This window comes from Thalassophryne amazonica, chromosome 9 (assembly GCF_902500255.1).
Source record: "Thalassophryne amazonica chromosome 9, fThaAma1.1, whole genome shotgun sequence".
NCBI lineage: Eukaryota > Metazoa > Chordata > Actinopteri > Batrachoidiformes > Batrachoididae > Thalassophryne > Thalassophryne amazonica.
In genome coordinates, this window is record NC_047111.1 from 91,001,903 (window position 1) to 91,018,188 (window position 16,286).

Genomic DNA, 16,286 nt, shown 5'->3' on the forward strand with positions numbered 1-16,286 from the left:
AGTATCGGAGTTTAAAAAAACAAACAACTTACCTTTAGCGTGATAAGTGACAGCAGCTTTCATGTCAAAGGATCCCCAGCTACACCTTCTGCCAATGATTTCAGAGTGAACATATTCTTTAGAAGAGCCAAACAACAAGGTGGTTAACTGACCCTGTGCAGGCTTAGCACCACTGTCTTTACTAGGAACAGACATAGGACAACCTGTACTCTTTGCCTCAACTTTTTCCTTTTCCTGCCCACACAAGTGCAGCTTTATTCCTTCAGTGGTCATACAAGCATCAGCCCTGTCACAAGTCCTTTTCTCAGGGCCTTCACCCAATATGATCACCTCTGGGAGCAGGTTAGGCTTGGTTGCAGCAGCCTGACACTCGTTTTCAGTCTTGTCATCTGTGGCCACCTGCCCACCTCCTCCTTCTAGCCCCAGGTTGGGCTCATTGATAAAGGAAAGACCCCACTGATTCTGGAAAATGTCTCCCAAGGCTTTCTGATTTGTCTGAGCAGCCAGTGGGTCAAGATGGCGAGCACTAGGGAGTACAGGTTGCATATTTAAAGGGTAAATTAAAAGAGTACACTTTCTAAGTTCATATGCCTCTGTATCTACAGGACTAGCTGCAGAGCTACAGTTAGTGTCTGAAGGATATGCTACATTCTCGCCACTTGGGATAGATGTGGCTGGCTGAATACTACAAGCAGTAGGTGCAAAGAAGGTACCCACTGATTGGCAACCATTTCCATTTCCAGAAACGGGACCATTAGTAAAGCCAGCTGAGGTGATGGTTTTCATAGCAGATATTGGGACTTGAGACACCCTGACAGGGGCAGGCAGTGCCTCTCCCCCACCTTGAGCTACTTTGTTGAGGTTCTCTTTTACTTTACTTGCATAACTGATCTTGGGAACTATTTTAGCACTGCTATTGTCGACAGGAAATACTGGAGGGGGCTTGAACAAAGTCCAGGAGTCCTCCTTTGAAGGTGATGAAAGTTTGGCTTTGTGCCTTTCCTCAGTCTTTTTACCAATAATTCCTACTGGTTTGCCATCAGAGTTTTTCTTCTGAGATTCACTCCCTGAAACCTCTGAGACAACTGCCCGCCGCAGCACTGGCTGAGCCTCTGCTTTATGGGTGGCTCTAAAGCCATCCAGTCTGTAACTTGTTCCCTTCTCAGCCATTTCAACATTAAAAACCCCGGGCTCCTGTGTAGTGTTACCCTGCTGCGTGTCTTTCTCCTTTGCCAACCCGCCCCTCACATTATCAGTGTTTTTGACATTGTTACATCTGGCCTTGCGTTTCTTCGGAGTAGTATATCCAGCTTCAGAGCCGCTGCCATCATTGTCTTTACTAGAATATCCATTTGTAATTAAACCACAGTTTACAACTCCATTCTGAAGCAAAACAGAGTCTTTTTTATCCAAAGACTGGCCCTCATAATGGTTCAAATCCACAACTTTGTCCTTATTTTTAAAGTCCATATTCTTCTTGTGGTCCAAACCTTTGCCACTCAGCTTTGGAACAGTCATATAGAGCTTTTGCAATGACTTCGGTTTCACATTTGCATTAATTATGTGTCTATTTCCATTGGTGCTGGAGGAATGCAACATGCCACCAAAGTCAGACCGATGTAGCTTCTTCTCACCCTCTTCGTCACCGAGGTTTACTTTTTTATTGCCTGGAAGCAAAAAACAGAATCAGTTCAGACAGCACTGATCACTGCATATTCAACATTTCCAAAAAATCCTACAACTACAAAAGTGAATAAATAAATGCTTTAGCATTCCAAAATCAAAGGGCAAACTGGTTAGCATGGTTCCTGCATTCTAATCGTGGAAACACAGAAGGAGCGGCTTCAATACATTAATATTCCAAAATTTCCCATATTGTCTATTGTGTCGGTAGCATGGCCTAAGCAGAGGGTCACCCCATTGAGCCTGCTCTGGTTGAGGTTTCTTCCTCAAATCAGAGGGAGTTTGTCCTTACCACTGTCACCTGTGTGCTTGTTCTAGGGGTTGGTAAGGTTATGCCGCGTTCACACCAGGCGTGATGCGACTGACAGCAGCGGCAGATTGCCATGTAATCCCTATGGAAGGATGTGATTTGGCGCCAAACCACGCAGTGCGACGCAATGGACGCGAATGAAGCGACGCGAGTGAAGCAATTTTGAGCGATTGGCAGGTTTGTGGCGCGACATTGCGTCACGTCACATCGCGTTGCCCTCCTCCCCAAGTTGAAAAATCTGAACTTTCATCTTGTCGTGCCGCGATGACCAATCAGGGACTGAATATGTAGTGATGTGGAGATGTCTGGAGTTTGACTGAAGATGTCAACATGTCCTGTCTCTGGTAGCCTGCCTGTGAGCAGGACTTATGTCCCTTTTGTCCTTTATTTCGCAATTATGACAGTTTTTGGAGCGAACTGCAGCCCCGCAGCAGAGAGAGCGAAGTTTTCTTTTTCTTTACGTGCCCGCGTTCATCGTCCATGAAGATTATTTTACTTACTAACTACACAGATGTATAATAAAACAATTGGTGACTGGTTTCTAAACACAATTATGACAGAGTTTTTGCAGCGAGGAGCAGCCCCACAGCAAGCAGCAGAGTTTTTTTTTTTTTTTTTTTTTTTTTTATTGTTTACATGTGCACGCGTGAACGGGACAGGAGGTCCTCAGACTGGGTCCTGCAGAGGCGGAAGGACCGCTGAAAGCAGCCGTCATCCAGCTGCAGCTCCTGCAGCAAATGATGACACTCTCCGAATTGGGAACACAACAACTCGCTCCGTGTGATCAAGATCCGCCATGTTAACTTGACTGACAACCGGAGCCAGTGAGCGGAATGGAAGCGATTGTGGCGCGTCCGTCGCCACGTGACCGAAGCGAATTTGTGGCGTCTGGTCGCAGCGGGTGTGAACGCAGCATTAGACTTTACTTGTGTGAAGCGCCTTGAGGTAACTTTGTTGTGATTTGGCGCTATATAAAGGCAAATAAAACTGAATTAAATAGAAATGAAAATTACACAGAGAACTGATGCTAAATAACAATGGTCAACGGAACCTCGCACCTCAGGCATGTGTGACAGAGTTAAGTGTAAAACAGTGCAGCACTGATGATTAAGGGTGTGGTTTTTTGAGATGGTACCTTTCTGTCTGCTCCACTGCATGGAACAAAGAAGTGATGACAGAAGTAGCTACAAATTGTTCAAGAAAATTATTTTATTGAATTTATTTACATAGCACCAAATCACAAAATAATTTCCCCAAGGTGTTTCATAAAATATATAGCCTTATCTACCCCTCTGAGCAAGCACACTAACAACACCTTCAGGGTTTTTTTTTTTTTTGGACTTCACACCAGACTCAGAGGGGTGACCATTTGCTCTGACCATAATACCAGCAAAAAGCTGACAAACAGGAAGTACAATAAAGAATTATCAATCACGCAAGACAGAAGATGCAGCTTGGAATTCAGGCACTCAAAGTCCTGTATTCATAAAACAAAGTGTCTAAAACATTCAAACAGTAAAGAACATGGATCTGTGAAGTGGATCACAACTGTGCTAGTCAGTCAGTTGAGGGTTCTGATTTTTAGGACATTCAATGTCAGCCATGTCCTCCCAGTAATTGATTCTCTTGTTAAGACCATTATTGCTCGTCACCTACAGACTGTCCATCAGCCACTCCCAGTCCACAACTCAATCAGCCAGAACCAAAAGGTGGAAAACCTCAGCTTCAGCAAGTTAGTACAGCAGACAAGTGGGAATGGGCGATATGGCCCAAAATTCATATTGCAATATACATTGCAGCCTCTTGCGACAACAATATATAAATTATAACAACTATTTCAGAACAGGTTACATAACCCGAAGGAAAGCCAAACTGCTGTTCAACTCTTTACAAGCTGCACAAAAATCCATTTTCATATACCAGCAACTTCTGTACCGCGTGAGAGGGTCTTCTCCAAAACTGGAGAGGGAGTAACAAAGAAAAGGGAGCCTAACACCAGTGAAATGATCTTGCGTTTAAATAAAAACCTCTGACGTGCCCAAATCCCCATCATTTTGTATACCCATTTTCATAACAGCCCCTAGTTGCACTTTCTCAATTTATATCTCTATGACATACAGTATTTTATGATGGCACAACCACATTATAACAAGTATATTATAAACAAAAATATAGTAAGAAATTTCAAGATGCACATAGAACCTTCATTATTTAACATACATAACAGTGCCTTACTGTTTCATGACACCTTGCCATTTATTGTTCCATGCAAGTGCTATGCTGAAGATTGGCCAGCAGGTATCACCCAATTTAACCCTCTGGGGTCCGAAGGCATTTTTTGGACAGTTCACTCGCCTGGCATAAATGTTTTATTATTGCTGTTAACAGCTCTCCCTGCATCCCACGATCAAGTTTTATATCTCTTTTTTTCAGGACAACCTGTGCTTTCAGAATATATATGTTTGTGTTTTAAGTGTAATAAAGGTTTACAATCAAAAATAGGCAAGGAAAAAATAAAGCAAAAACTAATTTTCCACACACATTTATTCAAAACACACAGCAAACTATAATAAACAACAGTTTTGACACTTTATAAAGGTAATTTGAGGTCTTGTGTGAAAACTCTACAATAAAAAAGGTTCAAACAATAAACACAAATGCACATTTTGAACAATATATACAAAATGGTCTGTGCGTTTTGTTGTCCACTGATATGGTAAACAGTGCTTTACGCAGAGAAAGCAACAGAGTTATCCAGTAACATTCACATGCAAACTAGTGGAGCAATCCTGATAGTTACACACACTGTTTGAGCACGTGAGATTGTCATCAGAGGCTCTCCGTCTGCTTTCACTGATCGCTGTACGTAATGACGCAGGGCACACTGAGTATGTACTAATAGTATGTACTCATTGGAGCACCCAGGGGGCTATTCAAATGGGCCAACTAGTAACATATCACTCCTGAAAACGATCTTTGGCTTTTCACGTGAGGTAAATCTGCCCTACGATTGGATTTTGGAAAACCATGTGACGGTGAACCAATTCCGATTGGACACTCACATTGTGCACGTCATCACAGTTTCTATGAGGAGTACAAAGATGGCCGATGGCTGGCTCGAAAGTCCGCGGAGTTAACCTTTCAGCAAAAAAAAAAAAAAAAAAAAAAGAGTAAGTTTCTATCTCATATCATTCACAAGTTATTTATAATTTAGTAAAGCTTGGTCTTAGCCGTCGTATATGACGGCGTCGGCCCCACAGGGTTAAAATAAACACGTGAAATATATCGGTCTGTGTGGAATGAATGTATACATTATACAAGTTTCACTTTTTGAATGGAATTACTGAAATAAATCAACTTTTTCATGATATTCTAATTATATGATCAGCACCTGTATGTATCTTATGGGCTGCATCCAGTTCTGTTAACCTTATATTTCTTTTTCAAATTCTCCCATTTCTTGCATCTAGCCCTATTTCCTTTAGAAGTTTCCTTGACAAATAACAGTCTATTAGGACGTCAGGTCATGTGTTACACATATACGTGTGTGTATATATATTTTCCAACTTACTCCCACTGGTGAAACTTCTCATTTTCTGCCTGAAAGCTTATTAGGAGACGAGTGTGCTCAGGGCTCCCTGTTTGTTTACAAAATACACACGCATTACAGACCTTGAAATCCAACAACAGGGATCGCTATTATCCAAAGATTTATGAACGTGCAAATTAACGTGCTTATCCTTTATCACAGTTTTCTCCATTCTGAGATAGAAAAGTGTCTTATCATAGCATTCATGTGTATGTGCATTATAACGCCTCAGCGCACGAGCAAAGTTACAATATTCTTAAAGTAGACCTGCATTGAAATAAATGTTGTCAGATTTCAGAAAGAAATAGCTGATATGTATTTATAAGACCCTTGTGAATGCAGTAAAGTAAATCTGTAAGCCCAAATTTGTAATTCAGCGGAGAAATCTTCGTTTAAAAATGACAAATTTGCAGCTAAAATTTAGCCCTCTGTGAAAACAGTTTGTACAGCCGTATCATTTCCATGGCGCCAGGGACAAGACGACGCGCTCCCGCCTACACTCCGATCCCGCACTGAAACTGATTTTATCTGTTAGTAATGTTACTTATACACGTCCTCGTTTCAACATCCAAAAGTAAGCTGCAAGGAATGTGAGATACAGATCTGTGTGCTCAGATCAGCAACGACAGACAGCGGGCGCCGTTCTTCCTCTCTCGCTCTCTGCCTCCGCTACGCTCGCTGTTTTAATGCGAAGCGGCCGGTACACCTGTTGCTGCAAGGACAGACTTCTTGCGGCAAAATCCACAGCACCGCACGCCTCAGCAATCGGAGCCCCAGAGCTCCATGGACGCTGAGAGAGGTTTATATATTTTTAATGACTGGGATTCTTTGCGGGTCTCGCCTCCATATCCCGCGATGGTACCGGAGGTGAAAGACAGATTTTCATTGTGACACCACTCAATCAAACGGGCGTATGAAAAAGTCCCCCAGAATAATTTTCAAGCACAAATAAAAGAAATGTGTACTCCCCAAACATGCCGCAAGACAATATGAAGTTTTAAAAAAGTAGATCCTTCCATATAAGACAAGAAAAAGGTGCAGATGCTAACTGACGTAAATCCACAAATTACAACTGGCGCAATGCATGCTGGGAGAGGGTCTTGTCCGTGACGTCTCGGCAGCGTCGATGATGAGAGGGACAATTTGCGGAGGGCTAAATGTTTGCTGTAAATTTGTCATTTTCAAATGAAGATTTCTCCGTTGAATGACAGATCTGGGCTTGCAGATTTACTTTACTACATTCAGAAGGATCTCATGTGTAAATGTAAGTCATTTTTTTGTTCAAAAAATCTGACTGCATTTTTTTCAATGCAGGTCTCTTTTAAGAACGACAATATACGCAGCATGCATCCAGCAGCATAGACGTTGCAGTCATAGGCAATTGCCTGTAAAGTTTTTTGGCAAGCTATAACTTTCTAAACAGCGTAAATTGTAATGAAAGCCGCTTTCATTTGTGCGGCTCTGGGTGCCATGTTTATTTCTGTGGAGACAGCGATAAGCTCCTCCTACCCTTCCAAATGGAGTGTGCTTCCAGATTCACTCCATTTGGAGGGGTTTGTAGCCCTCCGCCTCACTGCAAAAAGAGAATTCAGACATCCCTCTGTCTCTCGTGCCCGCGTAAAACGGAGGGGAAGGTGTAGAAGGGCTGGGGGGTAGAACTGAGATTCAGCCTTAAAAATGGTTAAATTTTACAAGTTGGAGAAAACAAAACAGAAATCACATCCCATTGCCATTTCAGCAAAATGTCAACACTTTGGTGCAGCGACATTGTGCCATTGCTTAGAGAGAGCCCTGGACTATTAATGTTTTTTAAAAATGCAAAAGTACTTTTTATCCGATTACTCGATTAATCGCCAGAGTAATCGATAGAATACTTGATTACTAAAATAATCGATAGCTGCAGCCCTACCCAAGAGTGACAGAAACTAGTGCAGCGACGACAATCCAAAAATACGTGGATTTAACTGGCTTGATTGATGGATTTAACTCAATGCAGCTGACAAGATGGAGGAATCTGTGGGTTGCTCACAGAATTTCCAGTTTGGCATGAAGACGCCATTGTGATAGTAAGCTTTGACAAGCCGACTACACCCTTTCACAGCGATTCGCCGACTGAATTACTTACAGAAAATGAAACCGTGCAAACAATGGAATTGGATTAGAATAGGAATACCCCTGTTGTGTCTGATGATTTGCCGATATTCATGCTGGATTACGGTCGTAAATTGAGTTTTACTGGCACTGTTAAAAGGCAGGGAATCTATTTTATTGACAGCAATGTTGAAAAAAATTAGCTGACATTAAACCACATGTGGAGTTACACAGCACTGTATCAGTATCGACACTGACATAATTTAAGTATTGGAAAATGCCGATACAACTTGCGATGTTTTCCGAAACTGGAGAGGAGCCATTGTGAAACCCCTCAACTGCTGTTGCTTCCTCTCTGCTTTGTTTACTGCAGAGTGAGGAGGGAGGTTTCTGAAGCCAAGCTGTTTGAATGGACTGAATTGTTGCTGAGAATGTGTGCTGAAAAGTTTCAAATCTAAATAAAGGCGTTTTTTGAATAAACTTTGACTTACAGTGCACGGAGAACAGACAGCAGCTAGTGGACCAAACAGTTCATTTTTAAAAATACACAAACGCACTGCTTCACTTTATAAATGCACAGTAAGTCTATTTCAGATGATCAGCGTGGATCCTCTTTCTCTTAAAGAGCTAATCAATATAGCACCAGAGGCTACAACTTTCCAACAATTTTAAGAGAAAGAAGGTCCACGCTGATCATCCGAAATAGACTTACTTGCAAATATGTGTGTATTTTTAAAAGACACACAGTTTGGTCCGCTGGCTGCTCTCCACTCTACGTGAACTTTAAATCAATCAAGTTTATTCAAAAACTGCCTTTATTCGGATTTGATCAGAGTTTTCGTCGATAGGGTACAGAGCGGATTTATCAGTGTGGCTTTTGTGGAAAAGCTACACTCCACAGCCCAGGTTTTCACAGGCTGTGCTCACGTGCAGCTTGACTGACTGGACAACCACCTGCCCTTTCGGCCCAGTGCCAGGGGAGCACTGAGCTCCTGACACCGGGAAAGATCCAGGAAAACAGAAAGGCAAACCATAAATTTGGCAATCTACGTGATGGCCCAGCGACATTGTGCCATTGTTTAGGGAGAGCCCTGGACTATTGATGATGTTTAAAAACACAAAAGTACTTTTTATCAGATCACTTGATTAAATAATTACTAGAATACTCTATTTAAAAAATATTCTATAGCTGCAGCCCTAGTCCTTGGCAGACGTAATAATAATAATAATAATAATAATAATGTGTGTGTAGCGCCCGATGTGTTGCTCTGCTTTAGCTGCGCAAATTCACCCCAGTGCGTCATCAAATAGGAGGAGCTTCCATTCCGCTCGCCGGCTCCGGTTGTCAGTCAAGTTAACATGACGGACCTTTATCACACGGAGCGAGTTGCTGTGCTCTTAATTGTTGTGGAAAGCTGACAAACGTCGCCAGTGGTGCCGTCGCTGGGTTCACAACATCCTCATGAGACGTTCCTAATTCGGGGTGTATGATTATTTGCTGCAGGAGCTGCGTCTGGATGACGGCCGCTTTCAGCGGTGCTTCCGCCTCAGCAGGACCCAGTTTGAGGACCTCCTGTCCCGTTCACGTGCGCACATGTAAACAATAAAAAACTGTCCGCTGCCCCTGTTGCGGGGCTGCTCCTCGCTCTTCCCCAAACTCTGTCATAATTGTGTTTATAAAGCAGTCACCATTTGTTTTATTATACATCTGTGTAGTTAATAAATAAAATAATCTTCACGGATGATTCACTCGTGCGCGCATGTAAAAAAACAAAAACAAAAACTGTCCACTGCTGTGGGGCTGCTGCTCGCTCTTCCCCCAAACTTTGTCATAACTGTGAAATAAAGGACAAAAGGGACATAAGTCCTGCTCACAGGCTGGCTACCAGACACAGGACATGTTCACATGCAACTCAGTCAAACTCCAGACATCTCCACTTCACTACATATCCAGTCCCTGATTGGTCATCGCAGCGCAAAAAGACAAAAAGATTTTTCAACTTGGGGAGGAGAGCAACGCGACGCAATATCGTGCCACAAACGCGCCAATTGCTCAAAATCGCTTCACTCACGGCGCTTCATTCGTGTCCATTGCGTAGCGCCACAACGCCTCCTTCCATAGGGATTACATGGCAACCTGTCGCTCGCGTCGTGCCAGATGTGAATGCGGCATTAGGTTCTACAAATTTTCTGGAATCACACACACCAAACTCATTATATAAACTTTACACATTTTATAACCATCCCTGAAAAAATGTCAGTTATCTATTTTTTAAACATTACTCAATATACAGCCTGTGGATCCCCATGTCAATGCGCTAGTTCCATTTATTCTTCCAAATATTATGGATGGAATAATGCAGCTGCTTTAACTGGATTGGTTGCTGTTGCAGTGGCTCCCACACAGAGCAGGCCAAGCAGACCGACCCCACCTCTTGCAAAAAACAGGAGACAAGGGGGGCAGCAGTAGTACAACTCGCTAAAATGTTGGTGACTTACATAATCAAACACATGGAAAGGGCAATATATCAAGGCCAGCACAATTGTGTTCATCTTTATACATGTAATAAGCTGATATAGTAACTATTGCAATAGGCTAAAGAGCATGATTTAAATGTCTAATAAGATCACATTACATTAATGACTCCCCCTGGATGTGACACCAGTCCATTGAAAGTTGCTTACCGAGCCAAGATCGATACCAATTACACATACATACATACATATATATATACACACATACACACACACTCAACAAAAATATAAACGCAACACTTTTGGTTTTGCTCCCATTTTGTATGAGATGAACTCAAAGATCTAAAACTTTTTCCACATACACAATATCACCATTTCCCTCAAATATTGTTCACAAACCAGTCTAAATCTGTGATAGTGAGCACTTCTTTGCTGAGATAATCCATCCCACCTCACAGGTGTGCCATATCAAGATGCTGATTAGACACCATGATTAGTGCACAGGTGTGCCTTAGACTGCCCACAATAAAAGGCCACTCTGAAAGGTGCAGTTTTATCACAGCACAATGCCACAGATGTCGCAAGATTTGAGGGAGCGTGCAATTGGCATGCTGACAGCAGGAATGTCAACCAGAGCTGTTGCTTGTGTATTGAATGTTCATTTCTCTACCATAAGCAGTCTCCAAAGGCGTTTCAGAGAATTTGGCAGTACATCCAACCAGCCTCACAACCGCAGACCACGTGTAACCACACCAACCCAGGACCTCCACATCCAGCATGTTCACCTCCAAGATCGTCTGAGACCAGCCACTCGGACAGCTGCTGAAACAATCGGTTTGCATAACCCAAGAATTTCTGCACAAACTGTCAGAAACCGTCTCAGGGAAGCTCATCTGCAAGCTCGTTGTCCTCATCGGGGTCTCGACCTGACTCCAGTTCGTCGTCGTAACCAAGTTGAGTGGGCAAATGCTCACATTTGCTGGCATTTGGCATGTTGGAGAGATGTTCTCTTCACGGATGAATTCCGGTTCACACTGTCCAGGGCAGATGGCAGACAGCGTGTGTGGCGTCGTGTGGGTGAGCGGTTTTCTGATGACAATGTTGTGGATCGAGTGGCCCATGGTGGCGGTGGGGTTATGGTATGGGCAGGCGTATGTTATGGACGAAGAATACAGGTGCATTTTATTGATGGCATTTTGAATGCACAGAGATACCGTGACGAGATCCTGAGGCCCATTGTTGTGCCATACATCCAAGAACATCACCTCATGTTGCAGCAGAATAATGCACGGCCCCATGTTGCAAGGATCTGTACACAATTCTTGGAAGCTGAAAATGTCCCAGTTCTTGCATGGCCGGCATACTCACCGGACATGTCACCCACTGAGCATGTTTGGGATGCTCTGGACCGGCGTATATGACAGCGTGTACCAGTTCCTGCCAATATCCAGCAACCTCGCACAGCCATTGAAGAGGAGTGGACCAACATTCCACAGGCCACAATTGACAACCTGATCAACTCTATGCGAAGGAGATCTGTTGCACTGCATGAGGCAAATGGTGGTCACACCAGATACTGACTGGTATCCCCCCTCAATAAAACAAAACTGCACCTTTCAGAGTGGCCTTTTATTGTGGGCAGTCTAAGGCACACCTGTGCACTAATCGTGGTGTCTAATCAGCATCTTGGTATGGCACACCTGTGAGGTGGGATGGATTATCTCAGCAAAGGAGAAGTGCTCACTATCACAGATTTAGACTGGTTTGTGAACAATATTTGAGGGAAATGGTGATATTGTGTATGTGGAAAAAGTTTTAGATCTTTGAGTACATCTCATACAAAATGGGAGCAAAACCAAGTGTTGCGTTTATATTTTTGTTGAGTGTATACACACACACACACACACGAGGTCTGTTAGAAAAGTATCCGACCCTTTTATTTTTTGCAAAAACCTGATGGATTTGAATCACGTGTGCTTGCATGAGGCAACCTTGAAACTTTGTGTGCATGCGTGAACTTTTTCACGCCTGTCGATTGCGTCATTTGCTGGCAAGCAGCATTTGTGCGAGGATGTGTGTTGTGCTCTTGGCGGATTTTCATTGCAAGGAAAATGGAAGAACGAGTGGAGCAGCGCTACTACATCAAATTTTGCCAGAAACTGGGCGACAGCCAGGTGGAAACCATTTGGAAGATTCAGACGGCTTTCGGTGACGATGCTATGGGCATCACACAGATTAAGGAGCAGTACAAAACGGTTTAAAGGCGTCCGCACAGCAGTGGAGAGCAAGCCACGCTCCGGTCGGCCATCAACATGCCGAAATGACCAGATCATTTCCAAAGTGAACGCTGTGGTGATGCCGGACTGTCGTGTGACTATCCGAGAAATTGCGGAAGAGGTGGAAATCAGTACTTTTTTGGCACATTCCACTGTGACAGAAGATTTGGCCATGAAAAGAGTGGCGGCGAAATTTGTGCCTAAGCTATTAACAGCGGAGCAAAAGCACCTCCGTGTTGAAGTCTCAGGCCATGCTGGACTCCAAAAAATGATGCCCACCTCAAGAATTTCTGAATTTATTACATGTTTTCATTCAGGCCAGGGCCATGTTTTCACTGTGCACAAGGCGTTTCATTTTCCACATGGGGTACAAAGGCTCACATGGAATGCCCCTATGTTCTACCTGGGGCAAGTGGTTGGGTGGGAGCAAAATTTTAGTTACAGCTGTGGAAGAGATTGTGTGTTTTTCAGGGTGGGTAGTTTTAATTTCCTGAACCATTCTTCATAACACAAGCTTCTTAGTCCCTGGAATATCTTTAGGTTTAGTTCTCAGTTGGGCTTTTTTCAGTGATGTTTAAGGTGTGAACCACATATACTAGTGATGTAATGGAGCATAGCTGATCTGTGATCCATACAGACCAATCTCCATGATCATCACATTGCCCGTGGAATTGGACATGGGTGGAATCGAATCACAGACCTTCTTGCTATGACGCAGGAGTGCTAACCAATGGTCCATCATACATAAAGGTCAACCAGGATCAATGTTCCATGTCGAGTACTAAAACCCATCAATAAATCTGTTTATTTTACAATTACAAGCAACATAATTGCAAGATCTGTGCGCACGTCAGTGGGTCCACCTGCTCTGGTTCCTCGTCCAGAACAAAAGAGGGATCACACCCAGCTTGCTCCAATTAAAAAACAAAACAAAACAAAAAAAAAAAACAAAAAAAAAAAAACAAATGCTGGTATGCCGTGGTGACTGCTCTATCTCTGTATTACGTTACTAAGCCATGTATATTGATTTATAACACAAAACTGTCAAAAGGGGGAATAAATATGAGTGCAAAGATGACTGAATATTTCAGAGCAGTAAATTGAACAGTTCGTGTGAACGCATATTGACTCCCCATGTGTGGTTATTCCACAAGCTGCCACTGATCCACAAAGTGAATTCTGCCTTCCAGAACAGCTCTTTATATCATCTACCTGTTGCCACATGTACCTAAGGGCTGGATTGGATTGTCATTCCTACACTCAGTTATATTTAATAAAAAACAAGCGCACGAAGGAGCTGCTGCTGCGTTCAAGTACCACTGGAAATTACACAACTTTTGTTTCAAATTCAGCAGCTCCTTGCGGCAAAATAATTAATTGTATCCACACAAAAGATTAATTCTGGCCCATATAAAGGTGCTGCGTTCATGTACCGACGGAAATTACAGGGCAAACTCAGCCTGTTCGCATGGATTTTTTTTTTTTGGGGGGGGGGGGGGGGGTGTCAGCTTCAATAAGCTCAGGCACTTTATACAGGCCAGAATTAATCTTTATGTAGATACAATGAATTATTTTGCCACAAGCAACTGCTGAATTTGAAATAAAAGTGTAATTTCCAATGGTTCTTGAACGCAGTGGCAGCGCAGCTCCTGCGTGTGCTTATTTTTTTTATTAAATATAACAATGAGTGTAGGAATGACAATCCAGCCCTTCTGCATATGTGGCAACAGGTAGATAATTCAAATGATTATATAAAGAGCTTTTCTGGAAGGCAGAATTCACGTTGTGGATCAACTGCAGCTGGTGGAAATAGCCACACATGGACTGATCAACTTACTGCTCTGATATAGTCGATCATCTTAACACTTATCTTTTGACAGTTTTCTGTTATAAATCAATGTATATGGTTTAATAACATAATACAGTGATAGAGCAGTGACCACAGCACACTATTTTTTTTTTTAAATTAGAGCAAGACGAAGCATGCAGCGAGTCGATAGACAGGGTGGATTCTGATGTTGTTCTGGACAAGGAACCAGAGCAGGTGGGTCCACTGACATGCACACAGATCTCCACAGCTTCTGTTTGCAGTTTCTCCACGACTCAGGCACTATGAGCTCCGTCCCAGCGCCGAGTCCTGGAACTCAGAGATGCAGACACACACTGCTCCAGCAGTGGCTCCAGGCGCATTTCCTTTAAAGCGTCAAGATGGTTAGCTTCGGTTTCCTTTATTCCTCTTTCATCCCTTTTACACTGTTGCTTCGCAGGCTATTTGGTGATAAAGCTCTTTTGTCCACCTTTTCTCAATGAATTGTGACTTTTACTTTTTTTCCCTTTGTTCAGGAATCATTGTGTGCCGTGTGACTGGGCCATTAGGGCTTTGTTGTCCTTCATTAAGTGCCGTGTGACTGGGCCATAACAGATACACTGGCTCCACTCAGTATGAGAATGTACAAAAGCTTAATACAGCATGAGAAAGTTCTATGCAGTTATTCCTCACATAAATAAAGAGCAATTGAATAAATCTTGCAGTTTTTCAGGAGTTTCAGTAGATGTTTTCCTTCTGGTCATGCTGGCAGTTTTTATGTACTTTATCACATTTGACGCAAAAATAAAGTGGTACAAAAAAATGTAAGCCTTCATCTTAAAGATGTGTGTGTGTGTCAGGTTAAAGGGCGGCTTCTAAGCAATTTCGGAAAAAAAAGTAAGCTGACGGTGATCGTCCCATAAATAGGTGGAACTGCTGCGACAACGTGAGATTTCCAAGTCAACGTTAATGCTCGTGTCTGCGGCTAGACGCCAGCTTCTAGTCTTGAAACATCTAAAAACCCTGAATACTTGCTAGACCACGACAGGCTAACAAGTGGCCATGTCTTGTTTACTGGACAACATGCAACAGGCCTGTCAAATACCGTGAGTTGAGTAGGTATTTTACTCATAGTGTATGCTACTAATGAGTACTGTACACGCACATAAAAACTGACACGAGTGTCAAATTAAGTGACGTTAGAATTACACATCGAATCTTCTAGCTTTTAGCATTAGCTTCTGACATGGCCGACGGGAAATGGCTAGCTAGAACATTCCAGCGAAGCCGGCTCGGTTTCCTGAGCGTGTCCGAATCAACTGAGCCGCGACTACCACTTCATGACCACTCTCCCTTAAAACACGACCCACGTTTCAGACCCAAAATGTCAATGCAGGAAGGGGAGAACGGGCGGTTGAACGTACAAGGTCAATCTCCGGAGCTAGCACTTAAACGCTATTAGCCGGCTAGCCAGCATTAGCTTAACTTTTCAGCGTGGCCCTACCTGTTTTCTTCGTCTGCGTTTCCTGATGCTGGAAGTGGCCTTGGTCATTTTTCACACAGCCAGGATGCTGAGCAGGGCGTCTGTCCTCTCCGTGGTGGTGATAGTGTCTGTCTTGTGCCCGGTCTTTGGGCTGTTCCTCCATTGAAGAAGTAAAGACTGTGGGTACGTGTTTTAGCTCTGACCGGCTAAAGTGCAGAGCAGCAGCAGCCCAATCACTACCAGAGCGCGACGGAAGCTATTTGAAGCTTTTGGAAACGTCAGCAGCGACCCAGCGTCCAAAAATGGTACCATCGCCCCTTGTGCAGAGTTGTCCAAAATAAACGCTGTGTTTTATTATTGTATTTTTTGTTACAGTAGAAGAAATGACAACACACACACACACACACACAAAAAGCAAGTCTTATCAGGGTGGGGTTCTGTGTATTAACTAAAATCATATGACCGGAGGCGGTGCCACGTCTCCACACAGTGGACACACATCAACTACACTCGAGCCAAAATCCAAAAATATAAAAACACATATAATGTAACTCTGGAACAAAGCAAGACAA

At 43.1% G+C, this 16,286-nt stretch overlaps 1 protein-coding gene across 1 annotated transcript in view; it reads right to left on the reverse strand.

The window, feature by feature from the left end:
* The window catches only part of nufip2 (nuclear FMR1 interacting protein 2), a 28,185-nt gene extending 12,118 nt beyond the window's left edge, over positions 1-16,067 (reverse strand). Inside the window, exons 1-2 of the mRNA XM_034178758.1 lie at positions 15,736-16,067; positions 33-1,667 (exon numbers count right to left, since the gene is read on the reverse strand). Coding sequence (XP_034034649.1) covers positions 33-1,667; positions 15,736-15,877 — 1,777 coding nt within the window. The 5' untranslated portion in view covers positions 15,878-16,067. The remainder of the gene's footprint in view (positions 1-32; positions 1,668-15,735) is intronic.
* Positions 16,068-16,286: the final 219 nt, after the last annotated feature.